The 22,929-nt window shown below is 50.5% G+C and overlaps 8 protein-coding genes across 8 annotated transcripts; 2 read left to right on the top strand and 6 right to left on the bottom strand.

The window, feature by feature from the left end:
• Window positions 1-155: 155 nt before the first annotated feature.
• On the bottom strand, window positions 156-1,805 carry AYO20_06928 (hypothetical protein; the record flags this gene model as incomplete). Its single annotated transcript, XM_022645216.1, has 1 exon — window positions 156-1,805. The coding sequence occupies one exon, from the start codon at window positions 1,803-1,805 to the stop codon at window positions 156-158; it is 1,650 nt and encodes a 549-aa protein (XP_022498764.1).
• Window positions 1,806-2,217: 412 nt separating this feature from the next.
• AYO20_06927 (hypothetical protein) lies at window positions 2,218-3,937 on the top strand (the record flags this gene model as incomplete). Its single annotated transcript, XM_022645215.1, has 2 exons — window positions 2,218-2,310; window positions 2,366-3,937. 2 exons carry the CDS (start codon window positions 2,218-2,220, stop codon window positions 3,935-3,937), a joined length of 1,665 nt encoding a protein of 554 aa, XP_022498763.1.
• Window positions 3,938-4,230: 293 nt separating this feature from the next.
• AYO20_06926 (hypothetical protein) lies at window positions 4,231-7,090 on the bottom strand (the record flags this gene model as incomplete). The annotated part of the gene is made up of 6 exons (XM_022645214.1): window positions 4,231-4,869; window positions 4,920-4,987; window positions 5,041-5,990; window positions 6,050-6,600; window positions 6,666-6,689; window positions 6,746-7,090. The coding sequence occupies 6 exons, from the start codon at window positions 7,088-7,090 to the stop codon at window positions 4,231-4,233; spliced, it is 2,577 nt and encodes an 858-aa protein (XP_022498762.1).
• A 1,945-nt stretch (window positions 7,091-9,035) lies between these two features.
• AYO20_06925 (hypothetical protein) lies at window positions 9,036-10,980 on the bottom strand (the record flags this gene model as incomplete). Its single annotated transcript, XM_022645213.1, has 8 exons — window positions 9,036-9,282; window positions 9,344-9,470; window positions 9,538-9,831; window positions 9,882-10,353; window positions 10,413-10,465; window positions 10,520-10,586; window positions 10,645-10,805; window positions 10,863-10,980. The coding sequence occupies 8 exons, from the start codon at window positions 10,978-10,980 to the stop codon at window positions 9,036-9,038; spliced, it is 1,539 nt and encodes a 512-aa protein (XP_022498761.1).
• Window positions 10,981-11,790: 810 nt separating this feature from the next.
• Window positions 11,791-14,244, bottom strand: AYO20_06924 (hypothetical protein; the record flags this gene model as incomplete). The annotated part of the gene is made up of 15 exons (XM_022645212.1): window positions 11,791-11,970; window positions 12,026-12,077; window positions 12,127-12,281; window positions 12,334-12,484; window positions 12,538-12,667; window positions 12,718-12,768; window positions 12,819-13,135; window positions 13,188-13,227; window positions 13,279-13,359; window positions 13,415-13,480; window positions 13,535-13,624; window positions 13,678-13,856; window positions 13,911-13,946; window positions 13,999-14,022; window positions 14,075-14,244. The coding sequence occupies 15 exons, from the start codon at window positions 14,242-14,244 to the stop codon at window positions 11,791-11,793; spliced, it is 1,722 nt and encodes a 573-aa protein (XP_022498760.1).
• A 492-nt stretch (window positions 14,245-14,736) lies between these two features.
• On the top strand, window positions 14,737-15,739 carry AYO20_06923 (hypothetical protein; the record flags this gene model as incomplete). The annotated part of the gene is made up of 3 exons (XM_022645211.1): window positions 14,737-14,803; window positions 14,869-15,217; window positions 15,289-15,739. 3 exons carry the CDS (start codon window positions 14,737-14,739, stop codon window positions 15,737-15,739), a joined length of 867 nt encoding a protein of 288 aa, XP_022498759.1.
• A 679-nt stretch (window positions 15,740-16,418) lies between these two features.
• AYO20_06922 (hypothetical protein) lies at window positions 16,419-17,231 on the bottom strand (the record flags this gene model as incomplete). Its single annotated transcript, XM_022645210.1, has 1 exon — window positions 16,419-17,231. One exon carries the CDS (start codon window positions 17,229-17,231, stop codon window positions 16,419-16,421), a length of 813 nt encoding a protein of 270 aa, XP_022498758.1.
• Window positions 17,232-20,516: 3,285 nt separating this feature from the next.
• AYO20_06921 (hypothetical protein) lies at window positions 20,517-22,823 on the bottom strand (the record flags this gene model as incomplete). Its single annotated transcript, XM_022645209.1, has 1 exon — window positions 20,517-22,823. One exon carries the CDS (start codon window positions 22,821-22,823, stop codon window positions 20,517-20,519), a length of 2,307 nt encoding a protein of 768 aa, XP_022498757.1.
• Window positions 22,824-22,929: the final 106 nt, after the last annotated feature.

The raw sequence follows: 22,929 nt of genomic DNA, 5'->3' as shown, positions 1-22,929 counted from the left end.
GCATTTTCTATGTCTCCGTGGTCTATTCAGATGTCTAGCTTCTACTATTCTCTCTTTGGTGTGAATCCTAGCGGCGACCGTCCACCAAGTTATAAGCATTTCTCGTGGCCAATCTATACAGCAATCCTCTTCCCATAGAACAGGGGAGTCAACGCTCAGGCTTTGGTGACCGTAAAGCCCTTCCAGCCATCGAGGCTATCTCGGATTACGTTGTTGTATGTCTTAAGACCTCCCATGTACAAGAGCTGTTCTCGTTTCTTCCCGGGAATATTGGAACCCATGTACCAACTGTCGGAATAGATATGGAGTGTCTTTTCATTCATCTTCTGAATTTCGTCCCGCCATTTTTCTGCGGCGTCGAAATTGGGCGTGATCGACTTGATCTCTTCTTCTCGCATCTTCTTTACGGCATCCACGATCCATTCCATCTGGATCTCAATGACAGGCGGTCCATTCACAAAAGCGGTGGGAGCTTGAGGGCTGTACACCATAAAGAGGTTAGGCATCTTAGGAATAGTGAGTCCCAGGTATGTGTAGACCCCCTCCTGCCACTTTTCCTTGACGGTTTTGCCGTCTGTATCGTAGAGATCGATCTCTGTGAGACTTCCTGTCACCGCATTGAATCCGGTAGCCATGACAATAATGTCAAATTCATGGACTTTTTCGGTCGTTCTGATACCATTTTCCACGAATTCGACAATGGGCGTCTTGTTCAGATTGACAACTGTGACATTGGGTTGGTCCAATGCTTCATAGTAGTCCTGCTCAAGTGAGGGTCGCTTGGTGCAGAAGTACTGGGTTTGCTCCAGCGGAGCGACCACATCTCTCTTGAAAGGATCCTGGATACGAGCACGGACCTTTCGAGCCCAGAAGTCATAGAAGAGGGCGTTCGCTTTCTTGTCTGTGAGGAAATCTCGATAATTACCCACGCTGAAGTTGAAGCCTCCGCGGCCCCAGAGCTCTTCGAAAACGCGCTCCCTTTCCTCCGGTGAGACGTCCCATATGGAATTCTTGATGGTATTGAACGGGAATCCAGAATCCGTGTTTCGAGCTGTCTGGTACCAACTTTCGTAGAATGATTTCGCAATGTCTTGTTCGTCAAAGGTCAATTGACGTTGCCGCATAGGCAAGGCAATATTGGGTGTCCGTATAAAAGTTGTGAGCTTGCAAGGCTGGCGAGCAAGTGTTTGGACAATTTGAACTCCAGTCGCGCCATTCCCAATCACGCCGACTGCCTTGCCACTGAGGTCGATCTCTTCTTTGGGCCATGCCGATGAATGGAAGACACGGCCTTTGTACGCGGAGAAGTTTTTAAAGTCCGGCACGTGTGTTTTGTAAGAGCTGCCGGCGGCGAGGACGAGATAAGTGGCTTTCACCACGCCACCGTTATGCGTCTTGACCGTCCATTGCTGAGTATCGATATTGAAGCGGGCTTCCACGACACTGGTGTTGAAGAATGTGTCCTTGCTAAGTTCGAGGACTTTATCGGCGTGCGCAAAATATCGACGGAGCTCCTCATGGCCTGGAAACCGTTCCGACCATGTCCAAGTGTTCCATAGTTCAGGAATTGACAGCGCATAGTACGGAACCTCCGAGTCGACACGAGCGCCAGGATATCGATTGTGATGCCAAGTACCACCGTAGTAGGTACCAGCGTCGACGATCTTGACCGACAGATTCAGTTTTCGGAATTGATAAAGCCCATAAATGCCTCCAAAACCAGCCCCAACAATGAGCACATCGGTCGTGAGGTTGGGGACATTGCCTGTAGGGGGCTCAGACGTCACGCCGTTCGTGATGGCCATCTCCTAGTCCCTCCGGCGTCAGTCCCTCCGGTGTTGTATGGAAACATTGGCGAACCGGGCAGAGGTTTAATATCAGTGTTGGAAACATGGTTCAATGATCAGGGATGCCCCGTCTCATGATCATAGCCCGACGCGACCTCGGCAACTCGGTGTCTGGACCAGCCATGGGGAGCAGAGATATCTTCAATTAGGTTCTTGTTCGACCTCACAACTATATCTCACGTGGTAGCCGAGGATCGCTGGGGATGCAGGTGACTAGAATACCCGACTGTTCAGCTTCACTTGATAACAACACGGCATTTGAACGTCAATTGACCGGCTCTATAGGAGTGTAGGCCAAAACCAATTTGTCCCCAGTCCGCCGGAGTCGACGCTTTTGCCTCGAACCTCCGCGCCGAAAAGCTGCCAAAGGATGGGTTTTGCTCCAAGAGAGCGATACGCACTCTCCACCAAGGATGTTCTTTCTTGGATTTTCGACGATGTAAAATATGATCCGGACAAGCCAGTACGTGCTCCCTCCACCTTAGACTTTTCCGAGACTGAACAAGTCGAACAAAAAGGTTTACATTGATACGGCAAATGCGGAAAGATCCATCTCTAGTCGAAAGGCACGCGCAATCGTACGGCAACTGGCAGCAGGCTTTGATGCCGCCGGTGTCAAAGCAGGCGACTGTGTGTGCGTCCATGCGTTCAACGACATCTACTATCCTCTCATAGTCCTGGGTATCATCGCCGTAGGAGGCGTTTTCACCGGAACCAACCCAGCTTACACAGAACACGAACTGAAACACGCCCTGAGAACGGCAGCGGCCAAATGGCTCATTTCCGAGCCTGAAATATTAGATCCTCTGCACAAGGCCGCACGGAGCCTCAACATCGCCGACTCCCGAATATGGATTTTCAATCCTCTACCAAACCAGCAGGTTCCTCGCGGCTGGAAATCGTGGAAGGCTCTATTTGAGCAGGGAGAGAAAGACTGGATCCGATTCAATGATTTGGACACGGCCAGGGGCACCATAGCCATGCGACTGTTCAGCTCGGGAACCACGGGCTTGCCCAAGGCGGTCGACGTGTCGCACTACAATGTCACGGCGCAGCATGACTTGATCTGGGGACGTCACGTCGCAAACACGAGCTTTGAAGACATCCATCTCTTCCCCCTACCCATGTTCCACGCCGCCATCGCATTTCGGGCGCACACGAGCACTTTGAAAGAGGGTGAGAAGACGTACATCATGCGGCGCTTCGACCTGGAGCAGTTTCTCGCCAACGTGGAGAGGTATCAAGTGACATGCCTCGGGCTAGTCCCTACCATGGCCCTGAACATTATCAAATCGCCGCACAGCAGGAAATACTCCATGAAGAGCGTCCGTTGGTGTATGTGCGGGGCGGCGCCGTTGCGTCCCGAGACACAAGCCCAACTGCAAAAGCTCCTCCGTGACGACTGCCCGGTCACCCAGGTTTGGGGAATGACGGAATCGTCGTGCTCAGCGACCCGTCTCGAGTATCCAGAAAAGGATACGACCGGGAGCATTGGTCGTTTGATACCCAATCTCGAGATGAAGCTTGTCGACGATGATGGTAACGACCTTGGCGAAGTCTATAATGTCCGTGGCGAGATGTGCCTCCGAGGACCGACCATCGTACCTGGCTATTATAACAATCCCTCGGCGAATGCACAAAGTTTCGACGCCGACGGCTTCTACCACACGGGCGATATCGGCTATTGCGATGGAACGACAAAGCTGTGGTACATCGTTGACCGGAAGAAGGAATTGATCAAGGTACGAGGCTTTCAGGTGGCGCCACCGGAGATTGAAGGGATTTTGCTAGATCATCCCGACATTGTCGACTGCGCCGTAATCGGAGTCCAGCATCTCGTCGACAATGGAGAGCCCTTGGAAGCTCCGAGAGCTTATGTGGTGCGAAGGGAGGGCTGCACGGAGAGAGGTTTGGACGAAGAGGCAGTCAAGGACTACATTAAACCAAAATTGGCCAGGTATAAGTGGCTAGACGGAGGAGTTCGATTCGTTAATCAGATTCCGAGATCAGCGAACGGCAAGATATTGAAGAATGTCTTGAGGGATGAAGCGACGAACGAGTCTGCGGGCAGGAGACCCAGTAAGCTCTAGGTGTACATATGGAGTCGCGGGGCGTTTGATGAACCCCTTTCGCCAGGATTTCAATGCCATAGGCGCCCCCAGCTTAATTGTTGCGGAGCACATTGTTCACTCTCCTGACATGATGAACCTACGCTGAGGGTGGGCGGCGAACAACGGACTTTTGAGTCCTAACACGAGGGCTTTTGCGTGGCCACGGGCAACTCTGATCGTGAAGAATGATTTTGAATTTGACGCGACAATCAATACCTTGGACGCATATAGCTAACCATACTTCAAAATCTCCCTTGGGAACACATCACACCTCACATACGAGCTGTTCCACCTAGAAGCTCTACCGCGGCCGCAGACAGGACGACTTGCCCAGTTTCGACTATTGAAGTTGTGAAGATGACGGCACGACCTTCTTTCCACATGGACGTCTTCAAGGTCTGCCCAGGTAGCGTCACGCTGGAGAAGCGTGCCTTGATGTTCCGGAAAGGGCCGTAAGTTGTGTAGAGGTGCTTTGCGGAGATACCGAACGAGCACAAGCCGTGCAGAATGGGTTTGTCAAAGCCTCCCCCTTTCGCGGTGTCCGGGTCGATGTGCAATGGATTGAGATCCCCCGAAAGTCTGTAGAGTGCCGCCGCTCTCTCCGACACCTTTTCCGTCTTGACGGCATCAGGAGCTCGTGACGGAACCTTGTTGGGTGCTGTCGCCGGCCCACGGTCTCGACTGGTCCTCGAGCCACCAAATCCACCACTACCATTCACAAAAATTGTCTGTTCGTTGTAGAAGACATCTTCCCCGGTCGAAGAGTCTACTGTACGGAAGGTGGTCACGACGACTGCCGCTTTGCCCTTGTCGACTATCTCGCTGACGGCAGGGTACGTGATCAAGTTTCCACTCACGGGGACCGGAAATTTGCGTATCTCGAGGTATTGTTCGCCGTGCAGGAGGCGTTTCTTTCCTTGAGGTCAGCGATGCCCACACAGAAGTGTTCAAGTTGACTCACCATCGAAAAGTTCGGAAGCATATCGGCCATCATGGTCGCGACTGAAGGGTCATAGTACGGAATGACACCTGCAATAGTAGACATGAGCAATTGTGGGTTACGAGACATCAAGTTTTCATACCAAATGTCGGCAAGGCTTCAAAGGATCTAGATCCTTCAAAGACCCACTGGCTGTCTGTCGCCTGAGCTCCCACGCCGAGATTGTAGAGGATGACATCTTTCGTGCTGTACTGGTACTTGATTGTCTCGTCTTTTCGAGCGCTCAAAGGTGCCGGCAACAAAGTACCGTTACTCGAGGTCTGACTTGCTGTTATGTCTGCCGAGTTAAGCCGGCTCCATTGAACCGACGCCTTCAGCGACTCGGCACTGATGGTCTGCCGACTAGGGATGGTCTCGAGGGCGGCTCTTCGTAGCCTATCTACGGCAATGAAGCCAGAGCCAATTTCGTAGAGGCCATTGGTGCTTGGCCCAGGGAGCTGGTCCGAGAGAAGCGCGAGCGTGAATGGCGCCACATAGTCGGGCTTCAGTGCCTGGACCATCTCCTCTGGCATGACCGTTCGTGTGAGCTGCGTCCCAGCGCTCGGGCCGATAGTGTTGACGCGAATATTATGCTCGAGTCCTTCTCTGGCCAACACGCAGGACAAGCCAATGGTTCCACATTTGGCGGTGGCGTAGTTGCTTTGGCCAAAGTTGCCGTAGATGCCGCTCACGCTGGTGGTGTTGACGATCCGCCCGTATCTTTGCCGGACAAAATGTGGCCATGCTGCACGAGCAGTCTTGTAAGTGCCGCGAAGGTGGACGGCCTGGATGATTCGCCACATGTCATCAGTCATGGCTTGGAAGGACTTGTCTCGAAGGATACCCGCGTTGTTGATGAGGATATGGATGCCTCCATAAGCGTCTAGTGCTGTCTGGATAATCTTGTCACCTTCCTCGACCGAGTGTCGGTCAGCAATGGCCTGCCCTCCTGCCGCCTGGATCATGTTCACGGTCTTTTGAGGGTCAGCAAGGTCGTTAACCACGACCTTCGCTCCCATCCTGGCTAATAGCAAGGCGTACTGTTGGCCTAGACTGTTCCACAGCGTTAGAGGCCCGGGAGGTCTATCGGGAGGATCATGGATTTCACTGACCCGTTTCCTGCTCCAGTCACGACCGCGACTTTGGCCTTGAAGTCCGTATTCTCGCCCTGTGCGTTGGCGGGCAACTGCTTTGACTTTTCAAGCAATTCCATCGCATCCCATGGCCCATCTGGATGGGTGTCGGAGTTTTCAAAATCCCCTACGTTTGGCCAGGTTTGAAGGACAGCACTAACCGACAGGTTGCTGTCTGTTTTCAGACCGTGTGGTTTCGAACGCTCCCAACTCAACCGAGAAATTGAACTTCTGTCCGCCTCAAAAAGGGCATTGCTCGTGTGCGAGCTCGGGTGTGACAGCAGGCCTGCGAGCGCCACCGTCCCCATCAAGACTTCCGGGGCAAACGTTGATGGTGCCATGATCAAATTACAAAGGATGTTGTTTTTACGGCCTTCTTTCGCCAGGGTTTCGGTGAAGCCAATCATGCCAAACTCAACCACGGGAGAGACAGCATGGGTTGGATGGCCAGACAGTGCCGTGGTTGGTACCAAGTTGATGATCCGTCCCAATTTTTGCTTCTTGAAGTAGGGCCATGCTGCCCTTGAGGACTGCATGCGATCAATATAACTTGGAAAAAAGAATTTATAGCATCGTCACGGGGCCGCAGACTGACCTTGTATGTCCCGTAAATGTGTTCCTGGGTACCCGTCAGCGGAATCTTGAAGAGTGTCTGACAACCCAAGTTTTGCTTACCTCTGTGAAGATATCCCATTCCTGGTCCGAGATTTCTGCAAACTTCTTGCCCGCACAGGGATCAATAGTCATGTTATTGATTAGGACATGGATCGCTCCGAATGCACTGATCGCTTCCTCCACAACCCTATGCCCGTCCCTCGCAGGGCACAAACATGCCGTCGCCGACCCTGATGCACGACGGATCTCGTCCACGAGTGCATCGGCGGTATGCTTTTTGTCATCTTGTATAACAACAGACGCCCCTCGAGAAGCGAGATCGAGAGCCAATTGTTTCCCTACTTGGTTGCCACCATTTGCGATGGCGACAACTATGTTGTCGAAGCGGATAGTCTTGGAATGCATCGCGGTTACAGATAGATTGAATACCGTTTCTGCCGAAGAATCCGATGTCGTTCTTGGGAATTATTGCATTGATAGAGACAGCGCGGCTACAGCTCACGTGTCCGCTATATACTGTGCACATAACCTCGGAAAGCCTTTCGCTGGGCTGAGCAGGGCTGGGAGTTCAACAATCGGCTCCTCCGTATCCGGCAAAGTCCCCGCGAAGCGGAGGTCATCCAGGTAGCTTTGTCATTATGGTCGTGGTCGCTCTAATCACTGTGCCGGTGCATGAGAACTTTGCCTATCATTTGGATACTCGCAATTCTCACACCAACGAGAATACGAGGAAGCCGGCAAGAACACATTTTAACCCCCTTTAGCGAGGCAGTTGTGGTGTTAGTTTCTTCATGGACATTCAGCTGTCGAATGCCGCGCTGCAATGCATTGTCAGGTCCTGGATTGGAGGAACAATTACGAGGTACATGACATCTACCGAACCTCCAGATGCTACTGTACAGGCCACAGCCGAGTCAACGTCGCTTACATCCACTATGTAGATACTTAACGTGAGGCGCTAAAACATAGGAGGTAAAGCCGCTATCTTCGGCGATACTGAGACTTCGCTATACCAGATAGAGGTTGTGCTGCTCATGCTGATACGTCGGTCGCCTTTTAGCCACGCCCTCTACTTTCGGGACCTGACTTGGCGACCACACTAGTGATTTTTTGTCCCACAGCCCGGGGTAGCTTAACTCTACTCGGTGCAATCGCTGATATTGAACCCCTCAAATGGTATAGGAGCCTTCCCAAAAATGTAGGCCGGAATGACACACACACACACCGCAGTGCGTGACTTTGACCAGGACTTCCGTTCCTTGAGATTTCAGGGATTGATCGATGGATCTTCTCCAGCGGCTTCCCATACTTCAACCACTGCCCCAGGCCTCCATGTTGGTCGATACTATCACTGTCGTGGTAGGCGCGCGCGACGTCTATCAAGGGCGCTGGCGCTCAGTTTCGGAGCATGAAGGGGCAAAGAATCAAAATAAGGTTACCCGGAAGCCGGTTCGCCGAATGCCAGAGAGGCCGAGTTCACCCAAGCAGCCAAGGTCCCCCGGGAAAAAAAAGCAGCCATTCAGAGAAGCACGAAATTTAGGAGCAGCTCTAAGCCTCCGCTAAGCTTAGGGCGGGTGGATCTCGACTCTTCTTGGTCCAACAGACAGCCTTGGGGGGTTCTCCGTCCAAGTTCGGATGATTTTTTACCATGTCCATTTTGACATGATATGTTGTTGGTACCATTCATGTGAATAAAGCAGGGTATGATATTCAAATATTCAAAAAAGCTCGCATAATAAAACCCATTCTTGTCGCTTCTGAATGCACTCAAACTCCGGGCCGATGTTGTCTCCGGCTTCCATGGCCGTTGCGCGCCCAACCGTGCTTAGTGCGATCCACGCCCGGTCAAAGCAACCATGGTCTGCTAATATCATCAGGGACCCGCTGGGTATGGGATTCGGAAAAGACCCCTTTACCTCGGGTGCCCCGGGATAACTTTTGATAACCATCATATCACCCCGAAGAACCCTTTCACAGACCATCCATCAGTCGGACCCAGGAAAATAGAATTTAGCGTCTTACACGAAGAAATGGGCCAAAGATGAATGCCGAGGTCTATCTTCTGGACTCGGAATCACACACGATCCCTTTCAATTCGACCCTGGAGTAGCTAGGGTTTCCGAAGTGCACCTGACACACACACCACAAAACGATGGATAGGGAGAGACAACGTACGAGTGGAGTGCAGGTAATAATGGTACAGAATGTTATCATTGATTGGATTTACCCGGACTGAAGCCATTGTGTCCGACTCATGTTTAGGGCTCGGATGTTGAATCGGTTACCCCTAGAATCCCAAGAAGACGCAAGGAAACTTGGTCTGATTGCTTCAGCTTCCCATCAACGTAACTCAAGCAGCACTCTCAACATAAACAGTTTGTACCGGCTTAGGTTCACGGAGGTGTTCCGCGACCTCTCCAGTGTTTTCGTTAACTTCGATCTCACTCTGGTAGATGGCCACCTCGTCTTCGTCACCGAAAAGGGCTGCTAGTTCCTCGAGCGGAACACCTTTCGTGTCGGGGAAGTAATTCCAGAGAATCAAGCCGCCGATCGTTCCCGGAATGATCAGACAAAGATAATACTTCCATCCGATATTCCTTTCGAGTAAGATCGTCATTAGCAAGGAGCTTCATCATTCCCGACTGTGCCAAAACTCACTTGAATCCCGTTGGCGCTGATTGAAGCCAAATAATGTTGGTAAGGCAGAAGGTAGCAATGCCGAGACTGGTCCCCTTTGCACGTAAATGGTTCGGAAATAGCTCAGCCACGTAAATGAAAAGCAAACCTATGTCAATATTTGTTAGGAGCCGCTTCGTTAATGCGCTATAAAGGTTGGAGAATCAACAACTCACCGTCAAGGAAAACGATGACCGGAAAGAGGTAGATGAAAAGGATCGCCACAGCAGCACGGAGAGCTGCCTTATTCTCCAACGTTTGCCCATAGGTTGCTATGATGGCAGTATAGATGCTAAGGCATACCTCGGAGAATAATACGCCGAATGCCATGTATTGGGGTCGAGGAAACCTGTCGATCAGGACCATCGCAACGACGACGAAGCCAACACTTTGTGTGATCCATGCGCTAGAGTAGAGCAGCTGTTTGACGGGGCCATAGCCCAAACCAGCGTAGAGTGAAGGGCTGTAATCTAACGAGGGGTGAATCCTGATGGCCAAATGACGGGACCGGAACACTCACTGTTGATGACCAACTCTCCAATACACTGTGTGATGACGATATAACCCATCGCATAGAAGCAGCGTTTCCGGTACGAAGGCCGCTTGAACATGGCGGCCCAGGAGGCTTGGAGCGTCCGGTCAATGGCTGTTTGCTTTTGGATCTGATAGAGTTCTGCATGCGCAAAGGAGACGTCTGCAGGGTCCTTGCCACGATGAAGCCGCTCAAGAACGGCTCGAGCTTCTTCGTGGCGGTCTTTCGCGACCAAATATCGTGGGCTCTCTGGAACCCAGCGGAGACCAGCCAGGAAGATGAGTGGGAAGGCACAACCGATGGCGAGGGGTGGCCTCCATTCACTTCCATTGTTGGACTTCCAGAAATAAAACCCGAAGCCGGTCCAGGAGGCGCCTACATAGCCGGCAACGAAACCAACAGTGAGCATCTCCATGACTGTCCCTCGCACGGCTGGAGGAACAACTTCACTCATCCAGATCTAGCCACCGCATTAGCCACGGAAGAATAGACTTGTAGCCACGAAAATGCAAAGCGTACCGTGACAACTGTCAGCGTGAAGAAAGCTGCAAAGCCGGAAAAAAATCGAAAAGCTGTGAAAAGTTCAGTATATGTTCAAAGCTGCGGCGGGCTGGTAAGTCCCATACTAATGAACATGGCAACATGAACGCTACCAGCCAACAAAGCATTTGAGACGATCGTGATAACAGCGGCCTAAAACACCAACGTTAGGTTTTGGTAAAGCCATTCACTTTAGAACTGGTTGACGAACCGCCCCCAGACATGCCTTTCGACCCCATCGATCGGCGACAGGTCCTGCAGCAAGAGAGCCGAAGAATCCACCGGCCTGGAAAAGGCCATTCATTGTTGAAATTAGATCGGTGGCATTGGAAGCAGTGTCGAGATGAAAATACTTCAGAAATGAAGGCTGGCCTGGGGGGGGACAAAGTCAGTCAATCTCGCTGCCGTAGCTCTCTCCAGATTACATACCCAGAGTTGTTCCTATGATAGCATTGGTCCAAGCATAGCCGGCGGCAGCTATTGTAACAAAGCCAACGATGAGAATGTTGTACCAAGTGATGGCAGCTCGATCCTTGTTGGACACCATTTTTCTCCGCTGTGAAACTGGAGAGTTGCAGTTACGAGCGAATCGACCAGAATCTGTATCGTATGCTATCCTGCAAAATTCCTGGTCATGGGCATCTGGTTACTATTTGACTATGATTATCCTAAATACGGGTCCAATCAGACTTATCCGAGGTCACCAAGGTTGCCTTGCAGAATTGTCCTCCTCGGGTTTGATTGACGCTCAGTATCCGGCCCTGGGGCCCCATGGGCAAGTACTGTATGTGCAACCAACCCACCCCACATGGGCCCAGAAAACAGATTTCGCGTGGATAATAGTCGCCATCAGAAACTTCGGGCCAGGTTCAGACCTCGCCTGGTCAATTACTGCGGGTTCCCGAGCTCTTCTGAAGTGTCCCGCATCCCCATCAAGGGACAGAATAGAATCCTTCAGAACCAAATCTTTCCACTCTTGGAATTGGACATACGAAGTGTCATGCCGAAGAGGAACAGAGCCTCTGCTGGTTGCTGGGCGGAAAGGACCCGAGTACCCGGTACTTTCTACCTCTTCAGAGCGGCTAGTCTATTCTCCCTACGCACTGGTTCGACGTGAATGTACTAAACAGACACCGTGGTCAAATTGGAAATAGCCACAACTTGTACGAAGTAGACGTACGTGTTCCATGTTGTTCTCACCGGCATTTTCTCTACCATCTCCTGTGTTTGTGAGCAATAATTGATTTTCTTTAAAGGACCGACTTGGAAAGAGCCGTCCTCATGATTGGTCACTTTCTTTATCTCTAACTAGTGTCTAGGTGCATGGATATATGTCTGTTGGATCGCAAGAAATGTCTCATTCGAAATCCCATGGGACGTCTCCGTTTCTGATGTATGGAGCCATCTTGTCCTGTTCACCCTTCCATTCAAGTTCCAGCCGGCCATTGCCAAAGTATGCAAACATGTTGCTGTTCTTATATGTGTAGTTGTAGTGTTCAAACTTTGGCTCCTTGATTGCCTTGAGATAATGAAGACCCTGGGAGATTGTCAATGGTTTACGTGCCGACCGGAGAGGGCTTCGCAGAACCTACCGATCCGCCCCAGACCCAGACGGTACCTGTGGTGTTACCGCGCTTGTACCAGCTTCGAAGAATTAGTATTGACTGACAGGCGTGATTGAGCAGTAGCATACCTCTTGCAGGGTGCTGAGTATGTTGATTTGCGATGCCACGCATCATGATAACGATAAAGATGGTCGATGACTTCAGGCTTGACCTCCATTGCTTTGATACCTTCCTCTTGCATCTTGTTCGCACATTTAATGACGTATTCGACCTGAAGTTCGACCTGTAAAATAATGAGTTTTGGATTCGTGTCAAGACGAACAAGGTGAACTGACCGAGGGAAAGTAACATCCGTTGGCCCAGTTAGCCCTTGGCCCATTGATGGTGAAGAAGTTTGGGAATTTTGGCGCGGTAAATCCCATGTACACTTTGGGATCCGGAGTGAATTCTTCTTCCATGACCACACCACCGACGCCTCTGACCTGGCTGTGGAAAAAGGTTAGGAAACCTGGAAAATATGAAAAAGTAGTTAAACTCACAACGAAGGGCTGAAGGCGATATTAAATCCAGTGGCGCAGATAATGATATCAACCGGATACAGTGTCCCATCTGCGCCTAGAACACCCTCGGGCACCACTTTCGCAATTTCCTGATGCACGGTTTCGACATCTGCATTGCACGTGTTAACAGAGTACGAGATCAGATCAGCGTATACCAACTTGGTTGAACCAACGCTTCGAGATAGCCCTCTCCAGGTGTTATCCGGCGGCCTGTAATATCCATGTTAGACCTTCAATCGAATCCGCTGAATTGAACTTACACCCGGGGGGCCAGCTTGGAATCAGCTTTTCCTTCAACTCCTCATGGCCAGGCCCAAGCCGTCGCAACATCTCGGCTTTCATGTTTTCTTTAACAACCTTGGCATATTCTGTGTCGGGAAGAAACATGTCGAAACCGGCGTTGAAACTCGATTCAAGCAGCCGTCGATACCTCAGATGATACTCGGGATCTTTGCGAAACCGCTCCTTTTCTTCGGCAGTAAACTTGTGTTGCGGGCCGGCAGGAAAATCTTCTGGGGCTGCATTTGAATCGTTCTCCCGTTGTCCAAGAACCGTGGCTCCAAATGGCGGCGAAATCCTGCAATATCTTAGTTTTCGTGCATCAAGGATATCCTCTGGTGTCTACCAACCATGTATTGGAGCGCATAAACGCAACAAGGTGCTGGGCAGCTAGCACGGATAAGCAAGCACGATCGTCCCAGACTTCAAGTAAAAGCTTACCCTTCTGGACATGCGGAACAATCTGAATGGCAGAAGAGCCGGTCCCCAAAATTGCGACCTTTTTACCAGCATAGTCAATCGCTTGGAATGGTCAGTAACCGGAGTCTGTTGTCGGGCGAGTGAATTTTCATCCTACTTGGATCCCAACTAGCACTATGCACCAATTGGCCTTTGAAATCAAAAAGTCCGGCAATGTTGGGCCCTGCTTGTGGTCAATGTGGATTACTTGGAAGGTATTGTGGCCCGGAAAGAATACATTTCCAATTGTTCAGAAATCCACCTCCATTGACGAGGATGTGACAGTAATCCTCAATGATGCCTCCATTTTGCTCAATCTTCACCTTGTCTATCGGCATCGGTCAGTCTGTCGTCCATGGGCAAAGGCATAAGGGAACTCACAAATGCCCTGCTCATCGTCCCATGTTGCTTCGATGACCTTTGAGTTGAGCTTGAAAAAGTCACCCAGTTCGTGCTTCGCGGCAAATTGTTTCAAGTATTGCAGAATCTCCGGGCCTGATGCATAAAAACTAGACCAGTCTGCGTAACCATCGAATGGGTACGTATAGCCATGAGCCGGACTAGGTTGACATCAGGGATGGGGGGACACTGATTGATAGAACGGAAAAGCTTACACATCGCAGGCACAGCCGGGATACCGGTTCTCGTACCTGATAACATCAGCGTCTGTACTGTACTTGAAGTCCTCAGTCAATGACAGACCAGGTTCCCCCAATCTCGGGGTTTCTATGATGGGTTTTAGCAATCTGGTAATTTTTCCGAATCAAGGCAGTCATACTTGTCATAGCAAACGAGCTCGTAGTCGGTCATCATCTTCCTCATCTTGTATGCCATCAGGATACCTGCCACACCAGCTCCGATGTGGACGACTCGTAGCTTTGACTTTTTCCCGTGCCATTGGTCCAGGAGCTGCCACTCTTCGTCTGGGGGGACATGTGTTTGGGACATTTTGGGAAATTTCTCAAACAAGGTGTTCTGTAGACAATTTTGGTGTTCGCTGGGGATTTTTTCGCACTTGGACCAGATTACATTCCCACGTACTCGTGATAACAATGTATAACCTGTCGTGGAATAAAGTTTAGAATGTGTCGCAGGAACAGTGCCGTGACTTTGAACAAGCCTCCATAGCCGTAGATTTAGGTTGCCGAGGGTTGTGCAAGAACCAAACTCCTCTGCGGCAAAGACAGACCACCTCCATAGTACACCATTGTTTCGTGTGGAACACTGCCGGCTGGCGGGTATCGCTGCGAGTTTGACGACGGAGCGAGGTCAGCCAGGACGACCGAGGCTTTGCGAGGTTCAGGTTTTCCGGGCTTTGTTGTCCCGGAGCTCATTTATCTGTAGTTTGTCCAAACTAAAAACACCTGCAATCCAAAACGAACGCGAGGTTCTCTGATGTGCAGTAATAGCGACGCATAATTGTGAATCATTTACATGACGATGGCTGGAATCCCGAACTTTGAATCCCTTTTCCGGCTGGACGGCAAGGTTGCATTGATTACTGGTGGTGAGTCCGATCGCTTCACACAATTTACATGTCGAAAGATAAGCTCAAGTGATGTTTTGAAATAGGTTCAAGAGGCATTGGCCTTTACATTGCTAGCGGTTTTCTGCAAGCTGGTGCAAAAGAAGTCATCCTGACTGCGCGGAAGGAAGATGGTCTTAAAGAAGCTGTCGCTCAGCTAAATGCTCTACCAAATATCCAAGGCCGCGCTTCTTATATTGTTGCCAATGTGAGCCGCATAGAGGGCATAGAAAAGCTCGTGGAAGAGACCAAGAGTAGGCTGAGCGATGGAAAGCTCCACATCCTGGTCAACAACGCCGCCGCCAGCTGGGGGGGACCTTACGAGGACTTTGACGACTGGAAAATTGCAAAGACTTTGGACGTGAATGTCCGCGGCGTCTTCAATTTGACGCGGAAGTGAGTAATGGCAATGAACATCTCTGCTATATTGCTTTTGGTTGCTGTTTGGAAGCTAACGGGCTGCAAAGGATGATCCCTCTGCTTGCTGCTGCTGGAACCCACGATGACCCAGCAAGAGTCCTGATCGTGAGCTCGGTCGGCGGCATCGCCGTTTTGCACACCGGCTCAGACGGAGCAATCGCTTATAGCATCTCAAAGGCAGCAGCCCATCATCTGGGGAGGAATCTGGCGATAGAACTGGTCAACAAGAATATCACGACGAATGTCATCGCTCCGGGCTGGTATCCCACTCGTCTTGCCAGCCCTGCCATCGAGAAATTTGGTGGCGAGGAAGTGGCAGCCAATGACAATCCGATGAAAAGACTGGGCAAGCCAGAGGACATGGCCGGCGTCGCCGTGTATCTCGCTTCAAGGGCAGGCACTTATGTCAATGGAGAGGACATTAGTGTCGATGGGGGAAAGAGACTTATGATGGGCAGCTATGCCTCACCTTTGTCGGAGCCAAAAGCCAAACTCTGATCTGTCAGTAGAGCACAATCCTCGTCTCCATGGTCTGTGACCGGGTTTGGCAGACGCTGAGAGTGGGAATCTGCAACCAATTCTGTTATTCCTGGGATATCAGCTCTTTTTTGCCTCCTGTTTTATCTACGAGGGTCAATACGGGTAGTGTATTTCGAAACAAACATGAAGACAACGATTGTTAAAATGGTCTGCTGCTTCGGGCAGCGCCTAAAATATGCATGTGAGGATGTCCTGGAGCGGGTAGCGAGGAACTTGGAATCCGGCATGGCACAGCCTTGCGCAGCTTCGTGCCAACCACAGTATATACTCCCTTGCCGAAAGCCCAGCAAGGCTCTCGATATGTTCGGGCAACATCTGGGAAAGAGTTCCGACAATTTCCCTGGTTCCTTGAAGCGGCACGGTGCTAGCGGGTCATTCACGTTGTGCTCATGTCCAATGGACTAGTGTATACCTATTCGTGTTGGACAGAACAAAGGCAAAGTAATCGAGAAAGGGAATTCAAGATACAGGGATTGTTCAGTACACATCATGCACGAGCTGCAGTGTTTTCAGATAATGGTATGGAACCCTTTCCGACACCAAATATGTTCTTTTAGTCTGAATGTCGCCAGCCAGACCTTTGTTTGTATTCCTTCTCAGGGAGATGGACACGGACTTGTCCTTGTACTTTCCCCAGTCAGACCACCTTTTGTAGGTACTTGTTGCAAGCAAAGCCTGCGACTCCGATAACAAGCCCTGCAAGCCCTATCATGCCTGCCAAGCGCCTTTTCAATCGCGCCACCGAAGAATTCTTTGCCTCCTTTAGCAACGACCTCGGAAAGGCGTGCGGAAAGGGAGTCTTCGGAACGGGGACGTTTAGAATCGTGCATAACGGTTCCCATCCATCCCGGACGTTGAAGAAGTAGAGCTGGCTAGCCGGCACGACGCGCCGAACATATTCAGCATGCGCTTCGTAGAGTTTCTCCTGGTTGACCATCGGCAAGGGCTCACACTCGGGGATGCCCACGGCTTGCGGCACGCGTCTCCAGAACTCGTAGGAGAAGGTGCAGAAGCGCCTCAGACTGGGAGAAAGCCAGGACCATGAATACAGATCTTCAATGCCTTGCCACAGTGCCGAATAGCTGTCCCACCAGGAGTCTCGGTCTCGGATCGTGCAGATGACCTTTGCCTCCGGATACAGTTGTAACAGCTCCTCCAAGAAGTAACAGCCGGGTTGGTCAGAGGTCGCTACACAGGCTTCGGTCAACTCGGCGAGGCGATATTGGACAAAGGTGCGGTCCACTAGGGTTCTTATGGGACAGTGCCGCGCAAGCTCAAGCATTCGTCGTTGCGTGACGGCGTCGCTCAAGTAGGAAGCGGAGCCTCCATGGAATACAGGACCTTTGAGAAGGATTTCAAGAGCCTTGGTCATGGACGACGTGCCAGTCCGAGGCAGTCCGCCAACGATGACACTTAGAGCCGGCTGCCGGTCAGCGTTGACATTAGCCATGTCGCTGATAGTTTCTAGAGCGTGTTACTTGTCAACTTCTGCTATGTTGATCAGCTACTTGGTGTGTTTCCTGGTTGACATCAAGGATAAGAATAAGCAGCTGATGGGATTATGTTCAGGGTAAGCAGAGACAAAGTGGCATGGGGTGACACGACAGGAACAGGTGGATTTCCGGCCCTCGACCCACCAATTTGCCTTTGAGCCTGTGTCGTGTGTACGTTCTACAAAAGAGAAAATGTGCTTTCCTGGTCCGATTGGTCAGTAAGACAATCTTTAACCATTCCATTGTCCAACGTATTCGACCCTGCCACAAGAATGCCACGAAGAGTAGTTTCCCTGTAATCTTGTAATGAGATCTCAACAGTTTCGTCCCGACTTCTCAGCGATAGCTAACGTGAATATGATCCCTTTTTAAGGCACGGGTTAGTATATTAATTGCGCGTGGATGACATATGACTTAACCAATGATTTGCTGTGTTGTCTCCTCTATCCCCGTTGACACAATTCGGAATGGTTGTACAAGACTGATACCGCCATTGATTCCAAGGTTTGACATTGTCCTGGCCGCGATGCCAGATTCTCTGTCCCCACATAACGTATTCGAGGGAAAGGCTGCTGGCGTGGTTCATAATCCAAACAGCAATTGGTTCGCCTGCAGTGGTTGTGACCTGCTCGAGTACCTTCAGACTTTGCTTCGAAGGTTGGAGCCTTCCTAATGACGAAAGAGAGTAGGAATAGATCAAAAGAGGCGGTACTCACACCAGCATCGGCAACCATCATATCTGTAGCCATGCCTCTGCAGTGATCGCTAGAAGACGGATCTTTGCATTCCCGAATGCACCCAATGCTCTTGATCTTTCCTGGAAAGGCGGCGACGATCTCTTTCGCCCCGTCGATCGCGACCTGCTTACAGCCCGAGCTTAGGCCGGGAAATTTGGGTGTCGGATAGCCACTGGAAGCCGGCATGCAACACTTGAAGTTTTCCGGGCCGGGACATTTGTTTGTTTCGGTGACACCAGACTTGCAATCAGAGGTAAAGCGGCAGTTGCCTTTGTTGCCTGTGCCGCATGATGTCTTCGTGCAGCATTTGATATTTTCTGGGGTGCCTGGGCAGGCGTTGGAAATGTATGTTCCCCCAGCAGATGAGCAAGATGAGGTCGAAATGCAGACTCCCGGTGCGCTGCCTGAGCCGCTACAAGGGCCGTTGATTTCAGAAAGAGTGAGAGCGGAGGAGGCCTTGACCCATGTTAAAAGGAAAGAGAAGTATAGAAGGAAACGACTGAAGAGCATTGGGGCAAATAACTGGTCAATATGGAGTGTGGTGCAAAGATAATTCTCCAGGTGATCCTAGGTACGATTTTGAGCGTGCATCTCGTCATTTTTCACGGGAGTCAGACCATTTTTATACTTCGACCAGTTCACTGCTCTCCTTCTTCAAATCTCATGGATTTTGAGAGCGTGTATCACACAGGCCTCTCTTGCATCAGCCAAGAAAATTCAGAGACGGGAGTGTTCATATCCTGTGGCACTTGCCGTCCACAGAAATGCCGTCGATCTCAATAACCGGTTTGCCGTCTCGAGCCCAAGGTTCCGTTCGAGAAAGGTTGGGGTTTAATATCAAATATGATTCGATTCGATAGCATGGTCACCACTGCGCCAATGCTTGGCCAGCGGAAGACAAGTCTGCCTCTTTGGAGCCGAGTTGTAAGCGTTACACAGTAAGCATTTGATGAAGCCGTCCCAAGACGGCGGAAGGTGTTGTTGACAGAATTCTCATCTGTATGTTGATGGAGGCATTCGTTGAACTGTGTATGATGCAGCCAGATATAGTAGTATTACAAGCTTTTTGCCATACCCGAGAGCGCGATCATGGTGATCCAAACTCCATCCTAATTGTCCTTGGAGGGACACTCCTGATCAATGGTGGCAGCTGTGAAAGATTCCTGTGAATATATTTCCAGATCGGCAAGAGGGTACACACTGCTTAAATAGCGTGCCACAGCTGTGGGACATTGGAGCGCACGATGTGTGTTGATATAGAACAACGAGAAAAGGAGAAACGAGCAAGATAAGGAGTTGGTAGCCAGCATGTGCTCAGCCTTGTCATCCAGCCTCGTTTGAAGTCAGTCACGGGACCGGTTTTCTGCCAAGCCTCCGATATTTATCCGACGCCGAAACAATTTTATCACGCTTCAGCTTTTTGCTGCATCTCTCAACTTCACATCTTGTGTCGTCCTGACTCTGTATCTCCTCGGGGCTTCATTCGACGCCAATGTTTAGCTTCTATTTCTCTAGTTATACATGACCTCCATTCTTGGCCCCTTATTTTCCCGGAAACCAGTTGTGAGTTGTACCCTGTATCCGTGTCACTCCCATCCTCCGTGTTACCTGATGAACTCAATCATACACCAAGTTCCGGCGATCCTTTTCATGAGCCTTGAACTCAAACATGCACTACCATCTGACCCTCCAGATATACCGCAGCTCCCTTGATTTTACACTCGATAGTGGTCTGGAGATACTGACATCTGTCTGCAACAGCATCAATCAAGTTTGGATGTGACGTGTCCATGGACAACAGGAGGTGAGCATCTCAGCGATTTCTACCTCTTCTCTTTACCCAACATCTTATGATGATCAAAGGTTTTTATCAAACAGTTCTGCTTCTGATATCCCTTGAAGAAAGCATTACCAAGCTTACCATATTGTCTGACTTTTGCACCTTAACCTATGTTTCTTCATTCTTGTCCCTTCTGGTGCCACGATATTGAGCTAACAACTGGCTTATCTTCAGGGAACGACAGACTCCTCTTCCACGTATTACAGAGCCGTCGAAAGTATGTCACCCACCTCTACGTAGCTGCTCCGTCGATGCCCACTGCAACCTAGCGATTCCTTGATATCTGTTTATGATGACACCAAGTCTATCCATTCTCTGAGTTCTCCACTTTGTGAGACACCTTTCCCCCAAACGCGATGGCAACCCCCCGACCGTGGCTATCGTTATGAAGTTGCGTGTTGGTGTGGGTACGTCGTTCCGGGGAAGGGTATGAGGTCGACGGCTTTTCTGATTCCTTTGCACATCCTTTACTCTCATAGTGGTCTAGGCGCCGTCGCTCGGTGACTTGTATCAGGAACACCTATGGCTAACGGGCAATTCGTTTAGGGTTTGTTCAATAGTGATATATTATAAGCTACCCCTGCTGGACTAAGGCATGGCCATATTGTCGTGAAATCTGCAGCCGATCCTACCAATATTTCGTGCATCGTCCATTCATTGTTCATTCAGTCATCATACGCATCCACAAGGCCGGCTGCAGTCTGATCTCTGTCCTCGTCCTGTCTCATTACAAGGCCATCGAGTTTCATAACCAATCGATCCACTGTCCGGGCCTGCCACGGCACGAATTTGGTGCCATGTCCATTCAACTGGATTCTATCCATACTCTCCTGGAGACTGGTAGTATTCAGTCCCACTCCGGTCCATTTTTCCTTCTCCATGTCTCGAATTTCCGTCACCAGATCCGAAAGTGCAATCTCTATCGACGTTCTTGTACGATCCATTTCGGCGAGAACATCTATCTCATCTTGTGCGTAGTTAGAGAATGCATCAAATACGCCTTGGTCCTCTTGGAGGTCCAGCCCCTCCCACACTGTTTGCAAGCGGGAGAAAAGCGCGATGAAGTGGTCGGCTTGACTCAAGAAGTCTTTGAGTTTTGCAACAAATGCGACATTCGTAAGGAATAACGCCGTGTATAGGGCGTGCAAATATCGCCGATGGGCCTCTGCCATGGTCCGAGGATCAGTTGGCATCGTACTCGCCTCATGGTTGGATGATTCTGCGGTCCCGGTTTGCCCAGCTGAAGACGCCGTGCCTGGTCTCGACGACTTTGCTGATGATGGATACAGTCCATCATTGCCGTCTAGCCAGTTTGAAAAGTGCGTCCAACTGCCCTGGATCACCTCACCCTGCAGGAATGCCTCGAGCTCATTGATCATGAACAGAGCTCTGCTGGCAGTGGTCCAGTATGCCCTGGTCCTTGTCGAACGTCGAGCGTCCCGTGCTCTTCGAGATGCCAATATTTGCCGCCCATATTGTGAGGCGCTTTGAGGGGGCCCCATGGGAGAAGGATAACATCTGCGATGTGATGACAGCTTCCATAGTGCGGACAAATGCAGCCCTGCTCTGTGGATCGAGACCAGATAAGCATTGATGCATGAATACATCCGCACATCGCTTGAAGATAGGAAAATATGCAATGGTGAAGCGTTGGGGATTGTCAAGTGCAAAATGGTCGGGGTCGGCAACAGCGTTGACACCAGATCCCGATCAAGCTCGTTCTTCTCATCAACAGTCCGAAGAGATAATAGCTTCCTTGCTAGGTTGAGAGTGTCGTCTTCCATGTCGTCGTCAACTTGTAGCGCTGATAACTCTGCCATGGTCTTGTTCAATATACCCTTCAGCTCAGCCTCCTTAATTGTAAGTTCATCGAGTCTTCCAATCTTCCTCACCGGACGAGTAGTATTGGGTGTTTGTCGATGGTTGACTACTCGATCGTCTGCATGGTTGATCAACGACACTGCAAATTCACCATGATTGAGGAGCATGTAGCGCAAGATGACTTGCAGCAGCTGCATGACTAGTGGTCGAGGGAGGACTTGGGATAAGGCGTTCTCGGATATCGATTGATTAATGGAACAGATTGTGTTTTCCACCAATGCTGGATTCAATGGGTACTGCAAGGACTCCAGCAATGCCAAATGTGTTGGTAGCAAAGACAAGGATGCGTCACTCGATACGCTCAGTAATGGCCCAAACGACACTGTCTGTGAATATAACCGGCTCAGAGCACTGCCGGCTGAAAGTAGAGCACTGCTTGTCCCCGGATTTAGGAACTTTGGTGCGAGTGAATAGTCGAGGATGTATGAATCCATCACCGATAATGGTTTGGAATTTGGTTTGATGCAGAAATCCTCAGCTCCAGAAGTTGGCAGTCGCCCATAAAGCACCCACAGCGATGCAGCTCGCATCCAGGCTTTCTGGGCAACAGTCAGGAGTGCAATTGCCATGTCCTCAATATCAGAGTATCCGGTGTGTGTCTCGTTTTCCAACCAATCCAGAATGCTAGCCCCAGAAGGCGAGCGGTTCTTCACATTCTGCGTGGAATGAGGGTCCAAATGCAGGACTACCGACCATAGCCATTCCAATCGTCTCGTCCATGGTGCAAACTCCGCCACAAGAGTACTCAATGGCACGACTTCATAAGCTCCGACATAGGCGGCATCCTTTTGTAATATGCATGATTCCACCTCTATGATCTTATCCACAAATTTGCTCAAGTGGACGTCTGCGATTGACGAACTGACTGCTCGACAAACCATCGACCGGTGAGTTGTAGACAAACTTGATGTCGCGCCCTTGATGAGAGTGTGTAAATCGTGCAGATGACCTAGGGTCGCCAGCATTGCCCGTTCTGGGGGTGAGACATATTGACTGAACGTCTTTTCGTCGCCCGTTCCTGCGGTGGACCCCGCGTGCGACCAGATGGGTGATTGGAGGCCGGATAAGGACAAGAGGATCTCATGAAGCATTTTGATGGTTTGGCACGAGGACGGGGTGCAGGATCGTGGCACAAGTCGAACAAAGCGGGAGAGTCGTGCTGCCGCTGAAATTTGAGGATTAGCCGCCCGAACAGCT

The sequence above is a fragment of the Fonsecaea nubica genome, assembly GCF_001646965.1.
Source record: "Fonsecaea nubica strain CBS 269.64 chromosome Unknown Scaff46, whole genome shotgun sequence".
Lineage (NCBI taxonomy): Eukaryota > Fungi > Ascomycota > Eurotiomycetes > Chaetothyriales > Herpotrichiellaceae > Fonsecaea > Fonsecaea nubica.
The sequence above is the reverse complement of the archived record's forward strand: the minus strand, read 5'-3'. Positions and strand labels throughout refer to the sequence as shown.